Here is a 22,729-nt window from a genome sequence, read left to right on the forward strand (position 1 = left end):
GGCTCTAGTCGCTAAGGGGCGTGGTCCGGGCTCCTGCTCTCAGGCGGAAGCCTGGGATCGTTACTATGGGGCGTGGCGGCTGGGGGCTCCGGAAAGTTCCAGAGGGGCGGGGCGGGGCGGGAGCAGGCGCAGGCGCTGGCGCTGCTGCCGCTGCGACTGTGTGAGTGTCAGGCTGCCCCTCCCCCTAGATCGGCTGCAGCTCGTACGGAGCAGACACAGCGGCACAGCATCCCCGATATGGCGTCTGCGCGGGAGGAGGTGAGGGGAGGGGCGCGCGGGAAGTGGGCCTTGGCGGGGCCCGGCGGAGGGCGTAGTGCCCGGGGGTCGGGTCTTGCAGGGTGTGGGGGGCGCTGCGTCCGGGGGAGTGGGTCTTGCAGGGTGTTGGGAGGCACAGTGCCCAGAGGGGCTGGCAGAGGGCACAGAGCCCGGCGCGGGCAGTCTTGCAGGGAATGGGGGGCACGGAGCCCCGTAGAGGGCTGGTCGGGGCAGGTCTTGCTGCTGCCCCTGCCCTCGGGCCAGCTGGCTGGGCTGTGTTACCCCTTCCTGGAAGCATGTCCGTGCCCCCCCCCCCCCCCCCGTGCCCCAGCATGCCCTGCCACTGTTCCTTGTGCCCAGCCGGGCGCGCAAACACGGGCTCTGGAAGGGCCACACCCCATAGTTCTCTCCTGCGAGCACAAGAAATATGGCAAATGCGTGGTACCCTGCCGGCCTTCTGAGCTACTGGGCACTCGGCCCTGCTGGCCCTCCAGCCTCGAATTGGTGGCCCTGCAGGCTGCCTGGCTGAGCGACTTCCTGTGTGATTAGGCATTACCATGTGCTCCCTTGAGCTGCCATTTAAATGGAAGGGTTTGGGTCTGGCCCTATCCCTACGGGAGTCAGTGTCCTGTCGTGTCCCCCCCCACCACACACACACCCTCCACTTAATGCCCCTGCAGCTGCTGGTCCTTCCCTGCTGCAGCTACTCAGGCTGCCTGCTCTATCCCAGAAAGAGAAGAAAGTACCTCTGGCTGCCCTTGCCATTTCTCCCAGTGCCTCCCCTGCTTCCCTGCAGGAGCCCCACAGAGAACAGCTGGGAGCTCTGGCTCCAAGGGGAGTGCCTTGGAAAGGATGGCTCTCCTCCCCCACAGAGGAAATAGAGGAGAAGCTCCCTGAATCTGCCCCAGCCCCAGTACACATTAGCTTGTTCCAGCTGCCTGTGGTCCACATGGTACATATCCAGTTGGAGATAGTTGGGGTACACTATGATTCCAGCCACTTCTTCATGGCACTTGCACCAGGGTGTGAAGAAAGAAGCGTAGGACTGGCTATGCTGACTCTATACCCCTTAAGGTAAGTCCAGTACCTTACAACTTTTCAAAGCTAGAAACTGGAACTTTGTGCCATTAGAAGGGGGAAATTGACACCTTTTTCCAGTGTGGGACACAGTGGAATGTAATGGTTGTAACTGTTCTGAAGACAAAAGGCATTGTATTAGTGCTTCACTAAGTAGTATTAACCCATTGCCCTTTAACCCTCCTCCGATCCAGCTTCCCTTAGATACTTAACAGCCTAGTACCCCCATAGGAGGGGTCCTTTTCCCATTCTCCTTTCCTCTGAGTGCCCCAAAAAAAATGGAGGAACAAAAGATGTAATTACTTATCTGTAATTCAGTTTCTCTGAAAGTATTATCTTGCACAGGTCTCACTTCTGGTCTCTGCTCCCTGGCATCAAACAAGTGGAATTCCCTACTCTAAAGATGTTTTTTCTAGGCCCACAGGGGTGGTTGTAGCAGGTAGGAAGGTGTGGTCTTGTACTACTATGGAGCTTAACCATTGCACTTAAACCTTTCCATCAAGTTCCGGACTTGGAGTCTGTCTACGCAGGGGAATTTACCGGAATAACTATCCTGATCTATTTGAACATAAGCTTTCGTGAGCTACAGCTCACTTCATCAGATGCATCCGATGAAGTGAGCTGTAACTCACGAAAGCTTATGCTCAAATAAATTTGTTAGTCTCTAAGGTGCCACAAGTACTCCTTTTCTTTTTGCAAATACAGACTAATACGGCTGCTACTCTGAAACCTATCCTGGTCTAGTTATACTTACCCTGTTGATGGTCCAAAACTGAATGATGGGATGGGATGGGGTTGACTCTAGAAGGCAAAAGCGCTTGAGCTCCCCAACTTTGGAAGGAGGATCTGCCAGGCAGAGACCAAAGCAGGATTCTTCCCTAGAGGCAGAGTTCAGGCAATAGTTCTTTGTAAATGTATGGAGTGAAGAGCAGGCACGAAAGGCTGTTTTGCATAAGTCTACAACAGAAACATCCCTGAAGCAATCAGTAGCCCTGCTTTTCCTTGTCTCAGACAGAATGAACCTGGAGATTGCAATGGCCTGGCCAACCTAGAGCTTAGCAACCTGAAATGCAGTCAGCCATTTAGACATGGTCCTCCTAATGACAAGGTTGTGTAAGGAACTGATATCAAAACAATGTCCAGTGGCTTAGCTATGGTAAGTATCTTTTTGTTGCACCGGTTTTCCCCTTTCCACCCAGTTAAGCAGGCGGGGGCAAGATTCTTCATCCTCTTAGCATATGTTTCAAAGAAAGCACATAGTTTGGGTTTGAACTCAAAACACCTTGCGCTGAAGCTGGGTGTGATGCCCTCTACGTGTGCCCAAAATAAAGAACCAGACCATGGCACCAACATTCTTTAAGGCCCAGCATCCTTTTGGACAGGGTGGATTTGATTTAAATCATGGTTTAAATCACTAGTCAGGAAGACTGTTTAATCATGGATTTCTACATAAAAGTGCATTCTTGTTGGTTGTTATAACCTTAATACATATTCTTCACAACTCGGAGGGAGATGTAGGTTTCATTTTTAGAAGGTACACATTATACATTTTTAAAGTGATATTCCTTTCATCATCTTCAAAGATGTTTCATTCAGGCAACCATGCCTTGCCTCTCTTGGTTGCACTGTTTGCATTTTGCACACATGCCTGTCTTACCCACAGGTAGAGGAACTTCATTAAAATATTCCCCAGCTGGGGCTCTTATGGCCTGCTGCCATTATAGGTTTTCCCTTCCAGTGAGAGAATGATATGGTAGATCTCAAATCAATGAAGGCTACACTCAGAAAGACCTCAAGACTTCTGGATTTGTGCAGGAAATGGCCCACCTTGATTATCATGCACATTGTGTAGAGAGTTGTCACTTTGGATGGGCTATTACCAGCAGGAGAGTGAGTTTGTGTGTGGGGGGGTGTAGGGTGAGAAAACCTGGATTTGTGCTGGAAATGGCCCAACTTGATGATCACTTTAGATAAGCTATTACCAGCAGGACAGTGGGGTGGGAGGAGGTATTGTTTTATGATCTCTGTATGTATATAAAGTCTGCTGCAGTTTCCATGGTATGCATCCGATGAAGTGAGCTGTAGCTCACGAAAGCTCATGCTCAAATAAATTGGTTAGTCTCTAAGGTGCCACAAGTACTCCTTTTCTTTTTGCGGATACAGACTAACAGGGCTGTTACTCTGAAACCTGCTCAAACAGTTTCACTTTTGTTTTCCACTGCCTGTCCCTCCCTTCTCACATTTATCTCCAGACTTCTACTCCTTGTCCAGATCTATTCCAGCCCCAACAATCTTCTATTCATTGAACTTTTTGAAACTTTGCACTTCTGTAGAGAGGTAAGGGATTGACTCGCTGTACACAAATTTGCAGAGGGACAATAGGGTTGAGGTCTGTTATTTCTCACCTCTATATATTATGTATATTGATTTATTTTAAAAACGTTTTTGTTGTTAACAAGCATGTTATCTCTGGAGACACAAATCCACAATTTGAGAACTGTAAAACTAAGCATTTCTGATGGTATCTTCTAGACTGATCACTGAAGTCCCATTGGGTAGATAAAAAGATTAACCTAAATAATCTATACAGAAGCCCCTGGAGCCCCATAAGATTGGGTCCCTAATCCTATTGGAACTCATTTACAAAACTTTTCTTAAACATTACATTAATATAGTATCTCATACTATAGAATTAGAATTTATAATCCCTATTCCATGATGAGATGTCTGAGCTATAATGTATCTATCTTTATATAGGTTTTTTCCTCAAAGCATTTTATATAAAAAAAATCCAACTTTGAAAAAAAAATTAAATAATTGATTTTTATCCACCTGCTTTTAGAACTGCTGGGCCTGTGGTGGCTAAAAGGCCATGGGATCACTGAAATAAAAAAGGCTGAACATAACCTGACTAGAAGGCACAGAGAAAGATAACTGGAGCAGTCATAGTCATGATGTGCTGATGAGCCAGAGCCACATAAGTATGACTAGGGATCTGGGGGCAATAAGAAGAAAGCCAAGGAAAGTGTGGGCCCCTTACTGAATGAAGGAGGCAACCTAGTGACAGAGGATGTGGAAAAAGCTAATGTACTCAATGCTTTTTTTGCCTCTGTCTTCACTAACAAGGTCAGCTCCCAGACTGCTGCGCTGGGCATCACAAAATGGGGAAGAGATGGCCAGCCCTCTGTGGAGATAGAGGTGGTTAGGGACTATTTAGAAAAGCTGGACGTGCACAAGTCCATGGGGCCAGATGAGTTGCATCCGAGAGTGCTGAAGGAATTGGTGGCTGTGATTGCAGAGCCATTGGCCATTATCTTTGAAAACTCGTGGTGAACCGGGGAAGTCCCGGATGACTGGAAAAAGGCTAATGTAGTGCCAATCTTTAAAAAAGGGAAGAAGGAGGATCCTGGGAACTACAGGCCAGTCAGCCTCATCTCAGTCCCTGGAAAAATCATGGAGCAGGTCCTCAAAGAATCAATCCTGATGCACCTGCATGAGAGGAAAGTGATCAGGAACAGCCAGCATGGATTCACCAAGGGAAGGTCATGCCTGACTAATCTAATCGCCTTTTATGATGAGATTACTGGTTCTGTGGATGAAGGGAAAGCAGTGGATGTATTGTTTCTTGACTTTAGCAAAGCTTTTGACACGGTCTCCCACAGTATTCTTGTCAGCAAGTTAAGGAAGTATGGGCTGGATGAATGCACTATAAGGTGGGTAGAAAGCTGGCTAGATTGTCGGGCTCAACGGGTAGTGATCAATGGCTACATGTCTAGTTGGCAGCCGGTATCAAGTGGAGTGCCCCAAGGGTCGGTCCTGCGGCCGGTTTTGTTCAATATCTTCATAAATGATCTGGAGAATGGTGTGGATTGCACTCTCAGCAAATTTGCGGATGATACTAAACTGGGAGGAGTGGTAGATACGCTGGAGGGGAGGGATAGGATACAGAAGGACCTAGACAAATTGGAGGATTGGGCCAAAAGAAATCTGATGAGGTTCAATAAGGATAAGTGCAGGGTCCTGCACTTAGGATGGAAGAATCCAATGCACCGCTACAGACTAGGGACCAAATGGCTAGGCAGCAGTTCTGCAGAAAAGGACCTAGGGGTGACAGTGGACGAGAAGCTGGATATGAGTCAGCAGTGTGCCCTTGTTGCCAAGAAGGCCAATGGCATTTTGGGATGTATAAGTAGGGGCATAGCGAGCAGATCAAGGGACGTGATCGTTCCCCTCTATTCGACATTGGTGAGGCCTCATCTGGAGTACTGTGTCCAGTTTTGGGCCCCACACTACAAGAAGGATGTGGATAATTTGGAGAGAGTCCAGCGAAGGACAACAAAAATGATTAGGGGTCTAGAACACATGACTTATGAGGAGAGGCTGAGGGAGCTGGGATTGTTTAGCCTGCAGAAGAGAAGAATGAGGGGGGATTTGATAGCCGCTTTCAACTACCTGAAAGGGGGTTCCAAAGAGGATGGCTCTAGACTGTTCTCAATGGTAGCAGATGACAGAACGAGGAGTAATGGTCTCAAGTTGCAGTGGGGGAGGTTTAGATTGGATATTAGAAAAAACTTTTTCACTAAGAGGGTGGTGAAACACTGGAATGCGTTACCTAGGGAGGTGGTAGAATCTCCTTCCTTAGAGGTTTTTAAGGTCAGGCTTGATAAAGCCCTGGCTGGGATGATTTAACTGGGAATTGGTCCTGCTTCGAGCAGGGGGTTGGACTAGATGACCTTCAGGGGTCCCTTCCAACCCTGATATTCTATGATTCTTCAGATCACGATACTTAGGCTATGTCTACACGGCGCACCTTCGAACAGCTTGGCTGGGCTGCCACAGCCATCCCATTGTAAGGTATGCAGTGTAGCCATTCTTTATCGCCAGGAGAGAGCTTCATTGTGCTTTAAGTAATTTTCCAAAAAGGATAGCCTTGTCTTAAGGCGCTCTTATGAATATGAAAGCTTATGCTCAGATAAATTGGTTAGTCTAAGGTGCCACAAGTACTCCTTTTCTTTTTGCGAATACAGACTAACACGGCTGTTACTCTGAAACCTGTCCTTATGAATATGGTTCCTGTTCTTTCCAATGTTTAGTTTGAATTGGACAAGTTTAAAACATCAAAAGGAATTGCTAAAAGTTATTGTTTGAGGTTCTCTTAGGCCAGTATGCTTGGACTTACAAAAGAGAAACATGCAGCTAGCATTACTTAGTTAAAATCCAAAATATGGTTACTTGAGGTTTCACTAGAAAGTGTAGACTCAACATGAGAACTTTCAGTTACTTACTTTAAAAACAAAGCAAAACTACTATCTCTGGAGCAAGTCTTACCACTTCTCAGTTTTGTTAACTTGGATAGGGGAGTCTCTTCGTGGGGTTAGTCCAAGCGTCAGTAGTGCTTCTGAATTTTGCAGCTTCTTTTGTGAACTCAGCAAGACTATAGGGTCCCACATGGTGACTTCAATCTGTATATGCTGTTTCAGGGTTCATCGGGGCCAGGAGGGGCTCATGCACATGCAATTCTTATTTCTGTTGTCAGTTTACCAGATAGGCTCTTGGATTTGAGTTCTCAGTTTCTCTGCAGTTGCCATTGATATCCAGTAGATGGCATCAGTGTATAACATTTCTTTGATATTTTTCATAATGGAGGCTTCTTTCATTCATTTCAAGGTCTATATTTCAGTAATTTTCTGTATTATCCAGACTTTCCCCTTTAAGTAATTTATTTTAATATTTCAAGGCTATATACAGGTGCTTATCTTTCAATATTCTTTTCCTTCTTGTGCCATACAATTCATATCCCTTCTATAGGGTCACTATCACTTAGAGCAGAAGTGGGTAAACTGTGGCCCACATCTGGCCAGCAGGACCATCTTGCCCAGTCCCTGAGCTCCAGGCCGGGGAGGCTATTCCCCAGCCCCTCCCCTGCTCTTCCCCCTCTCCCGCAGCCCCGTCGGCAGCGTGGCTTGCGCCCACCCACCTCCCGGACTTTCCAATAAGCCTGTCCTGCCGCTCTGAGCAGCATGGGAAGGGGAAAGGGGGTGGTCAGGAGACAAGGAGCGGGGGGGTTGGATGGGGGTGGGGGAGTTCCAAGAGGGGAGATGACAAGGGGGAGTCCCAGGGGGGCAGTTAGGGGACAAGGAGCAGGCGGTGGATGTATTGGGGGTTCTGAGGGGGGTAGTCAGGGGGCAGGAAGTGGGAGGAGGCAGGGACCAGGCTGTTTGCAGAGGCACAACCCTCCATACCATTTCACAACCCTGATGTGTCCTCAGGCCAAAATGTTTTCCCACCCCTGACTTGAGTGACAAACTCTATGGAATTTTGTTACTCTACTAGTGGAGTGAGTCTCTCTCCCCGCATCTGGCACCCTCTGCTGATAGCTGCAATAGTGGTCAGTCTCTTTCTGTGACTTGGCCCTCCAGCCAGGTCACAATTTAGTCCACTCTTTCCAGGGAAAGAAAGTCCAACAGAAAACAGTCTTAACACCCTCACAAAAGGATCATCTACCCCACTTCTGGGCCCCATGGTTTTCACTCTTCTCTCTAGGCTTTCCACTGTTTCTCTCTTTCTCAGGGGTCTCTCCCTTGGAATCCCCATAAAAAATATACAAATTAAAACCAATTTCTGCCCTCCTTCAGTTTGACCTCTCATCCCTGCTGCTCTGTTCCTCAACAGAGGACCTCCCTGGGCTCTCCCCTGGTAGTCCAAATCCTATCCTTTTATTAGGGCTTACCACTGGAGCCTGCTCCACTCCCAAACCCTGCTTAGTTAGTCCCTCACCTGGTCTCTTACCAGACTTCCCCACATAGGAAGGGATCCCAGGGTATGTGCTCTCGCTCTCTCAGCTTTCCCTTCATAACCTCTCTACTCTGAGTTCTTCACTTTCTACAAGCAACTCCTTTCTTCTCTCAACTTCCTGCCTTTATAATTGCTCCTCCCCAGCTGGGCTTCATCCTCAGTTAAGTCTAGCCCATTCTCCAGGTGCAGGCTGGTATATAAATTGGCTTCTCAGACCTACATTAACTCTTTCACAGCCTGTGAGGGGTACATACCCCATCAAGTTTCTCTCAATTTAGTGAACATAGTCATATGTTCTTTGATTATATTTAATACCTTTCATTTCACATCTTTCAGGGCTTACAGTTGAAAAAGAAACATTGTGAAGGAACAAGTTAACCTCAAACAGAGAGTGAGTGCCTTTGATTCATAAAGCAGACAAATATACAACTTTTAATTTGGGATGAAGGCTAGTTGGTTTGGATTTCTTGGTATAACAGGCATTTTGTCACAATTGATCTTTGGTTTGTACTGGGGTCAACTAACTAGTTATTTCTAGTCCGCTTACCTCCTATATAGTTTCTATACTCATCTATGGTTCTTGATTAACACATAAGAGGAGATGATAGAGCACTTTGAACAGGACATGAGGAAGTTATTCTTGTCTCTCTCCTTAGCTCAACCAAAAGAAGTAGGAGTCACTGCTTTGAGTAGCTGGAAGACTCCTTTCCAGGGGAATGTGTACTTCAACTTCAGCTTAATTGATGGTCCTCAGGCAAGCATCCCATATGTTGGGATGGACATATTGATTTCTATTGTCTTTAGCTCTAAGTGGAAGCTAAAACTTTGGAATATGCTTTGGGGTGACTAGTTGCAATCTTAGTTGTCATGGAGGAAAAACTACTTGTCTGCATTTTAAGATCTGATCCTTCAGAACCTACCAGTAATAGAACAGTTGCTGTGTGTCCCACTGGAAAAAGCTGTCAGTTTTCCCCCTTCTAGTGGCACAAAATTCCAAATTCTACCTTGGAAAGGTTGTATGGTATTGGACTAACCATGTTGCTGGTCCAAGATTGAATATTGTCTGTCTTGTATCTTAAAGCAGTGTAACTTTTGCAGGGGAATTTCACATCTGAGAAATTGTTAGAACTGAGGAACCACTTCTCCAGTAGGTTGATTTTTTACAGCTGCTGTTTGAAAGTGCTCAGGTGGTTAAAATAAGTGTCCCAAAAAAAATGTAGTTAGCAGAGTGCAGGTGAGATGGCCAGCAATGCAGGATAAATAGTTACCATATGTTTCTGAAATTATCATGTGGGTATCACCATGATCTCTCTCTCTGTATTCATTTTTTTTCTTTAATAAATTAAGTAGTTAAATAAGGTAAAAATCTTAAATGAAACGAACTGTGCCACAGAATCTCTGTGGATAGAAATTCCATGTTTGAGTATAGCAGTAGGACTATACTACTTACCACCTGACCAGGATGCTGACTATGACTGTGAAATGCTAAGGATGGTTGAAGATGTAACACAAGTAGAAAGCTCCATTGCATGGATCTGATGAAGTGGGTTTTAGCCCACAAAAGCTTATGCTCAAATAAATTTGATAGCCTCTAAGGTTTCACAAGTACTCCTAGTTCTTTTTGCTGATACAGACTAACATGGCTACCACTCTGAAACCAATAACAGTGGGTGATTTCAGCTATCTTCATTTGACTGGGTAAATATCACTTCTGGGGGTGGTACCGAGATAACATTTCTAGGCACCATAAATGACTGCCTAGAGGAGCAGCTACTCCTGGAACCCACAGGGGGAGAGACAATTCTAGATTTAGTCCTAAATGAAGTACAGGATCTGGTCCAAGAGGTAATTATAGTTAAAGCAATTGGTAATAGTGACCATAATGTAATTACATTTTAACATCCTTGTAGGGGGATAATACCAAAATACCACCATAGTAACATTTAACTTCTAAAAGGGAAACTACACAAAAATGAGAACTCTTGTTAGATGGAAATTAAAAGGTGCTGTCACAAGAGATAAATGCCTGCAAGCAGCAAGGGGACTATTTTTAAAAACACCATAAAAGACACTCAGCCTAAATGTATACCCCAATTCAGAGAAAACAATAAAAGGACCAAAAGAATCAGCACCAAAAAGGCATCCTTTAAAATTTGGAAGTCAAAACCTACTGAGGATAATAGGAAGGAGCACAAACTCTGGCAGGTTAAATATAATAAGGGAGGCCAAGAAATAAAGACACACAAACTAACAGTAAGAATTTTTTTACGTATGTTGGAGGAAGGAAGCCTGCCAACTAGGCAGTGGGGGCACTAAATGACAAAGAAGACAACTCCACTGCAAAGAAGCTAAAGTAATTCTTTGTATGGGTCTTCACTGCAGAGGATGTGGGGGAGATATCCACATCAAAGCTGTTCTTTTTGGGTGACAAATGTGAAGTAGTGTCCCACATTGATGTGCCAGTGGAAGAGGTTTTAGAACAAATTGATAAATTAAACAGTAACAAGTCACCTGGTATTCTCCCAAGAGTCCTGCATGAGCTCAAATATGAAATTGCAGAACTACTAACTGTCGTATGTAACCGATGATTAACACAAGCCTCTGTACCACATGACTGGAAGGTAGCTAATATAACTCCAATCTTTAAAAAAGGCTCCAGAGGTGATCCTGGCAATTACAAGCCAGTCAGCCTAACTTCAGTACTGGGCAAATTGGTAGAAACTATAGTAAAGATCAGAATTATCAGTCACATAGCTGAATGCGATTTGTTGGGCAAGAGTCAACATGGCTTTTGTAAAGGGAAGTCATGACTAAATCAGTCTATTAGAATTCTTTGAGGGTGTCAACAAAGAATATGTGGATAAGGGTGATTAATCAATATACTGGGATTTTCAGAAAGCCTTTGACAAGGTCCTTCACCAAAGACTCTTAAGTAAAGTAAGTAGTCATGGGATAAGAGGTACTTTCATTGATCAGTAACTGGTTAAAAGATGGAAACAAAGCATAGAAATGGTCAGTTTTCATAATAAAGAAAGATTAACAGCATGGCCCCCTAAAGATCTGTTCTGGAACCTGTGCGGTTCAACATATTCGTTAATGATATGGAAAATGGAGTGAACAGTGAAATGGCAAAATTTGCAAATGATAAAAAATTGAGATTCAAGATAGTAAAGTCCAAACCTGACTGCAAAGAATTACAGGGGAATCTCACAAAACTGAGTGACTAGGCAACAAAATGGCAGATGAAATTCAGCACTGATAAGTGCAAAGTAATGCACATTGGAAAAAGTAATCCCAACTGTACATACAAAATGATGAGTTCTAAACTGGCTGTTGCTACTCAAGAAAGATCTTGGAGTCATTGTGGATATTTCTCTGAAAACTTCAGCCCAATGCCCAGCAGCAGTTAAAAATGCTAACAGGATATCAGGAAAGGGATAGAAAATGCCACTATATAAACCCATGGTGCACCCATATCTTGAATACTTTGTCCAGTTCTGGTCGCCCTATCTCAAAAAGGATATAATGGAACTCGAAAGGGTTCAGAGAAGGACAACAAAAATGATCAAGGATATGGAACATCTTCCATACAATGACAGACTAAGAGGATTAGGGCTCTTCAGCTTAGAAAAGAGACAAGTGGGGATATGATGGAGATCTATAAAATCATGAATGATGTGGAAAAGTGAATAGAGGAGTAGTATTTACTCTTTCACACAATACAGAAACCAGGGGTCACCCGATTAAATTAATAGGCTGCAGGTTTAATACAAACAAGAGGAAATACTTCTTCATATAACACACAATTAACCTGTGGAACTGGTTGCCATGGGATTGTGTGATGGCCAAAAGTATAACTGGGTTCAAAAAAGAATTAGATAAGTTCATGGAGTATAGGTCCATCTATGGCTATTAGCCAAGATGGTCAGGGATGTAATCCCATGCTTGGGGGGACCCTAAACCTTCGACTGCCAGGAAGAGAAGAGCAGGGATGGAGCTCTCCAAATTGCCCTGTTCTGTATGCTCTGGTATTGGCCACTGTCAGAGACAGGGTAGTAGGCTTGATGAACCATTGGTTCATATCTGTGGGAGCTCATATGTTCTTCTTCTTTATTATTTGTATCATAGCACCTAGGAGCCCAGGTCCTGGACCAGGATCCTGTTATGCTAATACAAACACATAAGAAAAAGTCTCTGCCCCCACGAGTAAAAACAACTTAAAACATCTGTTTGGAGTTTTTAAAGGGAAAATGCAAGCTAAACATTGGGAGAAATTTGCAGACTATTGAATAGGGAAGTGGCAATATTCTTGTTGTTCTGCAATATTTAATATTTGACTGGACAAAGCAATATAGGTAGCAGTCCTACATTGGCCCCAGGGTGTGAGGTTGGGATGGACAAGAGCTGTTCAGTCATCTAATCCATCTCTAGTTTCTGTGACTGAGATGAGTGAATGGGCTCAGCAGTAAACCTCAGATAAAGAGGCATGTGTCTAATGTACATATATGGTCTTCTGTTCTTAAACTCAGCTGGAGAAAGATTTGGAAGAGGTGAAAGAGCTCCTGAAAAAAGCCACAAGGAAAAGAACTCATGATGTCTTGATGGCAGAAAAGTACAAGCTAGAGATTGAAATCAAGAACCAGCCACCACCCAAGCTAAAAGAAGACACTACGGAGGAAGAGAAACCACCAGCTGTGGGATACACAGTGAAAATCAACAGTTATGGTAGGATTGCTCTTCCAACCCCACTTCCTGCAGAGCTAAGTGTGACTGGAGTCCCACTGGGCCACACTGAGGTTACTTAATTAGGGCAAACTGCAGAATGGGGCAGACAATCCCCAAAGCTGGTGGTCATTCCAATACTTAAATCCACCAAGCTTGCCACAAAACAGTTTCTGTAATACCTTACTAGTTACCCAGAAGACAAAACACAGTTCCCTAAAGCAACCCAGCCTTGGGCTTCCTCCTAGACTGTCAAGTCAAATATGAAAGTTCTGCCAATCCCAAGGGATTGGACATATTACCTCTCAGGTTAATGAATATTTCAGATCTTACCCAAATTCATGCTTGCAGCCAATTCTTATTAACTAAACTAAAATTTATTAAAAAAGAAAAAAGAGAGAGTATGGGTTAAAAGATCATTATACATACAGACATGAGTACAGTTCTGAGATCAGTGTCATAGTAGAGATGGTGAGTTTTAGTGTTGCAAAGAGTTCTTGGTTAAGGCTTGAAGCAGTGATGGCATAAACTGCTAACTGGTTAAGTCTCTGGTTGCTCCCAAATCATTGGAAGGTCCTCAGTCCCTTGGTTAGAATGTTCCCTTTAGTATAAGTCCATAGTCCAGAAATCAGAGTAGAAAAGAGGCAAAATGGAGATGTTTCCAGGGTCTTTAATAGTTTCTGCCATGTGGAGGGAAACCCATTGTTTCAAACAAAGCCCTCTGCACAGTTTGTGGGGAAAAATATAGGTAACAAGATGGAATTTAGGGTCATGATTTAGTCACATGGCCTTGCATGCTTTGCTGAGTTATAGCAGAGGCCATTACCCATACTCCAGTTAGGACGTTCACATGAAAGTCCATCAGGTGTGGATAGGGTTGCCAGGCATCCGGTTTTCAACCAGAATCCCTGGTCAAAATGGGACCCTGGCAACTCTGGTCAGCACAGCTGACCAGGCCACTAAAAGTCCAGTTGGCTGTAACGGCCAGCACTGTGCAGCTCCTGGAAACTGCTGGCATGTCCCTCCGACTCCTTGGCACAGGCACTGCCCCAAGAGCTGGTTCTACAACTCCCATTGGAGCTCCCAGAGCCTCCTGGCCGCCCCCCATCCCACTCCCCAATACCCTGCCTGAGCCCCCTCCTGCACTCTGAACCCCTCATTTCTAGCCCACACCCCCAGCCCAGAGCCTGTACCCCCTCCCACAACCCAACCCCTGCCCCAGCCTGGTGAAAATGAATGAGGGAGGAGGCGGGTGGAGTGAGCAAGGGCGGGGCCTCGGAGAAGGGCAGAGCAGGGGGTGGGACAAGTTCTGTTTTCTGCGATCAGAAAGTTGGCAACCCTAGATGTGGATAGGCGTCTTCCATGGTCATTGTGAGTTAAGTGTTCCTTGATGGGCCATTCAACTTGAATAGTCTCTTCACAATGTGCTGCCTAAATACCTTGTGGGTATTACCCAGAAGCAAACACATTTGAAATACAGGTATAAAGACAATATTCATGACTTTAGATATAAAAATGATGCATGCATACAAATAGGATAATCATATTAAGCGAATCGTAACTTTTCCATATACCCTTTACATGACATACTTTGTACAGGATTTGTTGCAATTATAGAACAATGGTAGCAACAACGATTCACATGGTCATACTTTAATCATATAACATCACACTAAGATTAATGATGTAAATGGAACCGAGCATTAGTGCCAGCTGGTGGTTAACTGGTTAACTCAGTTTGTCACTCATACTCAGTGTGTGTGTGTGTGTGTGTGTGTGTGTTTAAATTACAGGGATGATAATTGCCCAATATGGGCATTGTGTTTTAAAGATGGGAGGGGTTAAGGGATCCCAAGAGCTCTGGCTCCAAAGCAAAAATAAGCCTCTATCCCCGCCTTATCTGAGGAGGAGCCCCTTTCCTGGCACCAGCAGGAGATCCGGCAGACTAGGTAGCCCAGCAGCTGCCACTGCGGGACATTCAGAGTCTCTTCAGGTTTAGCTGCACTGTCCAGGGGAGGGTGGCGTGGCAGGTTTAAGCAGTCCCAAATCCTCCAGCATTAATGGGGAGGAAATTACTGGTCTCTGTCCTGCTCAACCCTCCCCCCTCCCAATAGTTGGCAGATGTGAGGGAAAGCGCAGGTGCTCTTCAGTTACAATCTAGGCAAAAGGTGCAGGGAGTGTCCAACATGCTGATCTGTGGAGATAGTGCCCATAGTCCAGCACCCTGCCACAATTGAAGAGAGTACTGGGTGAAAGTGGGCATCAAAGGAGGAGGCCAGGAGAGATGTAGCCAAACCTTCCACTCCGCTCTAATCCTGCCCACCCCTTTCCGCTAAGTCAGGCAGAGGTGCCTTGCTTCTCCCTGCTGTGGTAGAGTTGGTCTTTGATGCACTATGGGGACCAGGAGAGCAGAGCCCCAAAGGGTATACCTGGCCTCCCCTCTTTCATTCCACCCTTCTTTGAGCAGCTAATGGCTTCCCTCTGAAGGCAGTTGCAGTAATGTATGGCCTACGGTGGAAGGCATGCTCTCTTCTGGGGGAGCTATGGTTGTTTCAGAGGAACACCACTCATGAGCAGGAAGAGGTTTTTTCCAGCCTCCCTATCTGATTTTCTCCCTTTCAGGTTGGGATCAGTCGGATAAGTTTGTGAAGATTTACATCACTTTAAATGGAGTGCAGCAGCTTCCAGCTGAGAATGTGCAGGTCCACTTTACAGAAAGGTGAGTCCAGACTGTTGCTGTGCTGTACCAGGAAGAACATATTGGAAGAGCTATACCTGAGATTAAGGCCTATTGTATTGAGTCCTTCTGGGTTAAAATCTTAAATTCTTCAACAATACTTTGGCACATGCATATGTAGCTGTCTTCAGAGGAACTCAAAGCATTTTACTAATGCTAATTAGGCCGTAAAACACTCTCATAAGGGATGTGTTATTAGCCCCATTTTATGAGTGACAAAACTGAAACACTGTGAGGTTAAGTGATTTGCCCAAGGTCCCACAGCAAGTCTGTGGCGGAGCTATAAAAAAGAACTCTGAGCAGGACTTCTGACTTGTAGTTTCTTGTAACCTTTAGACAATAGTCCTTTCAAGGAATCTTCCAATATTGCAATAAGTAGGGAATCAGAAAGTCCTGGATAAACAACAAAAGTTTTGGGGTTCAGTTTCCCAAGGAGTCAGGCTGTATCCCCCTCTTGTTAAGGGTCAGTTTGCATTGCACGTATGATAGGGAAGTGAAGTGTGTGCATTCATTATACTCTTTCTTTCTCCATTCTAGGTCATTTGATCTGCTAGTGAAGAATCTGAATGGGAAGAATTACTCCATGACATTCAATAACCTTCTGAAACCCATCTCTGTGGAAGGCAGTTCAAGGAAGGTCTGTGTGTCTTATCTTTGTACGTACTTATATAGACCCCCCTCACCATCTGAGTAATCTTAGCCTGATTCAATAGAATCCTCCAGTTTAGCCGTATAGGATTGCTCTAACCTCAAACCTTCTCTCTTGCTCTCTTCAGCCTCCAAAGGGAAATTGTAATGATGACTTCACGTATTCTGTGGCTGAAAAATTGAATCCTTGCTGCAGAATTGTGTGCCAGAATCCATGCTTTTGTTTTAAAACATCAAGGGACAGATTTTCATAGATATATAGGTGCCTAAAGATGCAGATAGATGCTTAGTGGGATTTTCAAAAGCGCCTAAACACATTAGAGGGTCTGAGCCCTAACTTTCACTGAAATCAATAGGAGTTAAGCACCCAACCTGCTTAGGTGCTTTTGATAATCCTGTTAAGTGTATGTATGCATCTTTAGGCTCCTAAATATCTCTGTGTGTAGCCCTTATGGTTGCAAAGAAAAATTTTCCAAACATGAAGAGAGGGCTTGTCTACACAAACACTTAGTTTTTGGCAAGCGGGAGTGTGAATTTACCCAATGCTAGCCTGCTATGCACTACCTGTCCAAGTGGACCCTGCTGAGGTGCACTAAGTGTTTGTTAGTATGCTTCGATATATCCTGAACAAACTCTTAGTGCACCTCAGCAGGGTCCAAATGGACACCTAGTGCACCGCAGGCTAGTGCAGAGTAGATTCATGTCCCAGCTTTCCTTGCCACCAACAAAATATTTGGGTAGACAAGCCCAGAAAGTAACTAGATGCCTGAATCTGTACACAGCCTGAGATAAGAGCTGAGCTACCCCCTTTGTCTCAGTGGGATGTTGGCTTTGAAGTTGAATGATAGAAAACATCATTAACTATTCCAGCATTGATTATCTTAACTTCCAGCTAATGTGCCTATCTGCAAACCCAAATCACCGCTCATACATTCCTATGTGCCAAAAGCCACATATGCCCCATACTTAACTGCCAACATTTGCAGCTTTCCCCAATGATACATATAAGGTGACCAGATAGCAAGTGTGAAAAATTGGGACAGGGGCTGGAAGGTAATAGGCACCTATATAAGACAAACCCCCAAATATCGGGATTGTCCCTGGTCATCCTAGACCAGTGGTTCTCAACCTATTTACCATCGTGGGCTGCATATGTGGCCCACGATGTGTTATGTGGGCCGCATCCAATGCTATCTCTATGGCCCTACAGATGTCACATGGGCCGCAGCTCTGTGCTGATTGGGCCCCAAGCAGCCCGCACGTTGAGAACACTGTTCTAAACATATATAACATAAAAATGTGGGTTGTGGTCCACAATTCTTTACGGCAGTGTAAAATAAATTGAACTTAACATCGGCTTAAATAATGAGGGGATACTCTTGAGATATTCATTTTTCATATTGTATTGAATTAAAAAAAGAGTGAGGTTTGAATTGATTTGAAGCAGAATGCAGGGATCTGATTATAGAATTTAGGTCAAGGTTACAAGGTCAAGCTTAATACACAGGATCTTGCTTGTAATTCACTGGGGTGCTGCACTGAGGCTTGGTGGTGTCTTCATACTAGCTTTTTATCCCTGGATATATGGGTTCAAATAGAGTTACCCCTGATTTAAATGTTGTTGTTGTTACTGGACTCTTAAGCCATTTATCCTCATCACAAAATATAGAATAGTAGAGGGAGGTGCAGATCAGATTAGAAGTGGGTTATGGGTCTGAAGTGGAAAAGCAGAGGCTGCTGAGAATCTAAACTGAGGTGTTTTTTTTGAGTCCTTAAACCAAAATCCACATACTCTTGAAAATATAAGCTGAGTCCTTGTGTTCGAGTAAAATGTGCAGAGGTGGACTGGCTGGAGTCATAAACTGGGGATGCTACTAGCACAGACCACAGCAGATAACGTCTTCTAATTCCAGGTGGTGCTAAGTAGTGCTGGGGGTTGGGTGGGTGGTGTGCCTGAGTTTCAGGGATCAAAAAGGTTGTATCTGATCATTAATTCTGAGACAGTCCTTAGAAAAGCTCATACTAATCCTTTTTCCCCAGTTTTCCACTGGGGTGTAATATTTATGAATCACCACAGACAGAAACTAGGTATTGGATCTTTAACATTGATTGGTCTCTAGTCCCTCTGACCAGGTAAAAAAGCCGTTGACCAGACAGACCACAACGTTGTCAGGATCTTAAGTATTGTGGGCCAGGCTGCTCCTGCAGTGGGGGTGTGTTTTGGAATTCATAGAGTATTTTCTACCTCCGTTTAATACTGACTGCTGTTAGATATGACTGTGTCCCTTTTAGAGTATTCAAAACAAAGTAACCCTTAGTGCCCCACAGCCAAATACTTAATATTGATTTAAAAATATGTCCCATATAAGAAAAAACTAGCCCAGACAGCAATTCTCTGAGAAAGTTTTGAGCATCCAACAATAGAATAATACCAGAAACTGTTCTGCTACTTTAATTATTGTGGATGCAATGAGTATCTCCTATAATAAGTATCCTTAATTCACCTCTTACCATCAGATTTGTTTTGCTTTGCCTCCCTTTACAGATCAAGACGGACATGATCCTTGTGTTATGTAGGAAGAAACAGGAAGAAAAATGGGATTGCCTGACTCAGGTGGAAAAAGAGAGCAAGGAGAAAGAGTAAGTGTCCCTCCCTTCACTCCACCCCAACAATATTGCATTAGTGTCCTCAAAGAAAGCAGATGTGTACTGCGACTTTAACATCTCTAAGTCTACACAATGAGAATTATGGTCCAAGGGCCTAGCATTTAACCTGTTTTATGGCCTGAGAATTATTTCATAGCTGTTTCCCTGATCTTTGTAATCAGCTGATCTGGGGATTCCTTTGGCACTAAAGATTAGTGCCCTGGGAAGGAATTTGCACTGATTTGCTAAAATCATTCCGCCTTCTGCAGCTCGAATGCTCCAGGTGGGATACACCTGGTACATCCTTAAGTGGTTTTAATAGGATATTGGTGAATGGTGCAGCACAGGAAGCGTGGTGGTGAAGACCAGCAATGAGAGGCTGAAAGTTAACTCTTCTTTAAGCCACATGTTCCTATCTTGGAGGCTGTATTAGGAGCTGCTCTAATTGGGACTAAATGCTCTAAGAGGCTTTTTCCCTGCAGGTGGTAGTGGAGTGTTTTCTACATCTCTGTTGATGGCCTGAGGCTCTTTTATGTCCCTCCTTTGTAGCTCGGACCTGCAACCTTCTAAGGAGGAATAAAACAGGAGCCTGTCAGCATTGCCAGCAAATCCTGTGAGGGCTCACTGGTAGAGATTGGGCTTAGCTGCAAAATTTGGATTCAGATCAAAACTACATTCTTTCTGCATCCGTATCTCATAATTCATGAGCAATTTCTTTCTTCCTTCTGGTGCATGCTGTACAAAGGACTGGGTACTGGTCATTGAACATATGTCTCCTGCAATGCAGTACTTTACCACTAAGCCAGCCCTACAAAGGTCTGCACTGACTCCCTGTTCAAGGGGTTAGTCACAATATATAAATCCCTTAAAGTTGCAGGACCCAGCCATTTTGTAGATCAGCTGGGACAATCTTGCTGTCACACTCTAGGGCAGCGGTTCTCAACAGGGGGTCCACGAACCCTTTCACGGGGGCCACGGGGCCCCTTGGCTAAAACCCAGAGCCAAAGCCCCAGCAACTCCAGAGGGGCTGAATCCAGGAGCGGTGGGCTTGGAGCCCCAATCCCTGGAGCCCCAGTGGGGTTGAAGCCGGGAGCAGCTGGGCTGAATTCCCAAGCCCTGGTGCTCCCCACGGGGCAGAAGCCCTGAGCCCATGGGCAGAGTTGGAGGGACACGGATGTTACCCCGCCCAAAGCTACAGAGCAAGAACAGGGCAATCCCGGGGCAGTTCCACACACACACACCCTCCCTCCACCTCCTCTCGCCACCCACTGGTCAGGTCAGAGGTGAGAAGCCAAAGCTGGGCAGTGTAGGACAGCTGCTGCTCTCTGGCTAGTGCCATGGAGCAGGCAGCTGCAGCATTCCCTTGTCTCCTGCTTGTGCAGGGAGCTGAAGCTCCTAGCCCCCTTTGCTCACGCAGCTGGTAAGAGCCGCCTGGGCAGGGAGACCTGGCTCCCTGGCTGGCAGAGCCCTTGGTGAATAGGAACTGCAGGGGAGCCCTCCTGGCACACAACCTCTAGCTACCCCATCCCTGCACCCTCAGCTACCCCCTCCCGGCAAACAGCCCCGAGCGACCCCTCTCCCTGCACCCTGAGCTATCCCCCTGCTCACACACAGCCCCGAGCTACCCCTCTCCCTGCACCCTGAGCTATCCACCTGCCCACACAAAGCCCCAGCTGTCCCTCTGCCCACACAAAGTCCCAGCTACCCTTCTCCCTACACCCTGAACTATCCCTCTGCCCGCACACAGCCCCGAGCTACCCTGCTCCTTGCACCCTGAGCTACCCCCTCCCTGCACCACCCTGAGCTACCTCTCTGCCTGCACACAACCCCTAGCTGCCCCTCTCCCTGAACCCTGAGCTGTTTTCAAACTTTTTGAGCTGAGCCCCCCACTTTTGAGTTATAATTTTTGGTTGTGCCCACTCCCCCACAACCCAAACAGGCGAGTGGCTTTCTGAGGTAACTCAGGGGGTGGAGGTGACACTCCCTCCCTGGACCTCCCTGTGTGGACCTGGCTCCAGCCCCACTGGCCCGTGCCCACCGAAAATAGAAGTCAAACTACACCTATGCCCGAACTTCTTCCCTTGCCCAGAGCCTCCCCCACCCTCGCTGAGCCCTGGAGTTTTTATAGCATGTTGTGGGGGGCCTCCGAAAGAAAAAGGTTGAGAACCCCTGCTCTAGGGGTCAACTTTTGAAGACTGGCTCTCCGCATAGAGTCCTGTAACTGGGGAATTTGCTCCCCCTGCTGGTCTAACAGGGCTTGGTTCAACCCTTTACTTTTTAGTTAGCCGTTCAGCTGATTAGTACAGTAGACAAGGAGTTTCAAAGGTAAGATGAGGGAAGAAGCTATGGGGCAGGTTTCTCTATGCTAGCCAGTAAGGGCAATGTATGTGCTTATGGTTTATATTTGTGGTGATATGCAGGTGGTAAAATTGGGTACCAAATAAATCAAAGTAGGTTCCATTTATCATTTGGCTTCTTTAGCAGTGAAACATGTCTTAAGGGGCCAGTCCATTGGTGGTTTAACAGATGTGATCTAGTATAGGCGGGGGATACTTTAGGATTGTCACCTTGGTAGGAGGCTGATTTAAGAAGTAAGCTCTTGCACCGACTTCATGGTAACAGCAGAGATTGATTTTTGGTACTTCCTGGATCCAGTGCTATATTTAGTTACCATCTCTATGAACTTAATCTACACCTGTTTCAAACCCTAATGCCCTCTGCAAGGTTCTTCCTACCACCACCCCCCTTACTGAGACATCTCCAACATAATGTCTGTTTGTTTTTATTTTCCACTTGGTCTAGACCAGGGGTCAGCAACCTATGGCACACGTGTCAAAGGAGGCACGTGAGCTGATTTACAGTGGCACTCTGCTGCTGGCCTGGGGTTCCGGCTCCTGGTCCTGGTCACCAGTCCCGGGGGCTTCGTTGCTGGCCTGGGGTCACAGCCGCTGGCCCTGCTCAGCCCGCTGCCGGCCTATATGGACGGAACCCCGGGCCGGCAGCGGGCTGAGCAGGGCCGGCAGCGGGGACCCCAGCTGGCAAGGGACAGTGGCCAGAACCCCAGACTGGCAGCAGCCTGAGCAGCTCAGCCCGCTGCCAGTCTGGGGTTCTGTCCCCTGGACCCCGCCAGCTGCGGCCCCGGTAAGCCTGCTGCCAGTCTGGGGTTCCGTCCGCCAGCCCCTGTAAATGTAAAATGTATTACTGCCACACGAAACCTTAAATTATAGTGAATAAATTAAGACTTGGCACACCATTTCTGAAAGGTTGCCCACCCCGGTCTAGACAGCATCCTCTCTTTCTTTTTGAAGATGCCAAGCTCAGAGGACTCAGCTTGAGACTCCATAACACCCTTTCCCAAAACCCAAGGCAAAATTCTACATAATACCAATTTTTTGCATAAGAATTGTTAAAGCATTTAAAGTTTGGCAGAGAATTGTTACAAATGACTGAGGCTCCTAGGCATTATGATTAGTAATACAATGATAACTTGTTTCATGCATATCCACCTGTCTTACAGGAAAGCCTCCTATGACACCTCAGACCCTAGTGAGGGGCTGATGAACCTTCTCAAAAAGATGTATGCGGAGGGAGATGATGAAATGAAAAGAACCATTAACAAGGCCTGGGTTGAAAGCAGAGAGAAACAAGGCAAAGGGGATATACCATTAGATATTTGAGACTACTCCAAAGGCTGCCTTGACACAGACCTTCCATATGAGACTTTTGCTGTGCTGCAGAGATCAGTTCTACAAGTGCATTGTTTACACAACCTTCTTCCAAGCAAAGACACTTACCTGTTTTCCATTTCAGGTTGGAGAAAATATTTAAATAAAATACCCTTATAAAGCA

At 45.7% G+C, this 22,729-nt stretch overlaps 1 protein-coding gene across 1 annotated transcript; it reads left to right on the top strand.

The window, feature by feature from the left end:
* Nucleotides 1-110: 110 nt before the first annotated feature.
* Nucleotides 111-22,729, top strand: CACYBP (calcyclin binding protein). The gene is given in 8 exon segments (XM_073356454.2): nucleotides 111-258; nucleotides 1,052-1,329; nucleotides 8,464-8,518; nucleotides 12,657-12,852; nucleotides 15,472-15,568; nucleotides 16,124-16,223; nucleotides 18,780-18,874; nucleotides 22,398-22,729. Coding segments are annotated over 8 exon segments (1,002 nt in total). The 5' UTR covers nucleotides 111-237; the 3' UTR covers nucleotides 22,558-22,729.

The sequence above is a fragment of the Lepidochelys kempii genome, chromosome 8 (genome assembly GCF_965140285.1).
Source record: "Lepidochelys kempii isolate rLepKem1 chromosome 8, rLepKem1.hap1, whole genome shotgun sequence".
NCBI classification, from domain to species: Eukaryota; Metazoa; Chordata; order Testudines; family Cheloniidae; genus Lepidochelys; species Lepidochelys kempii.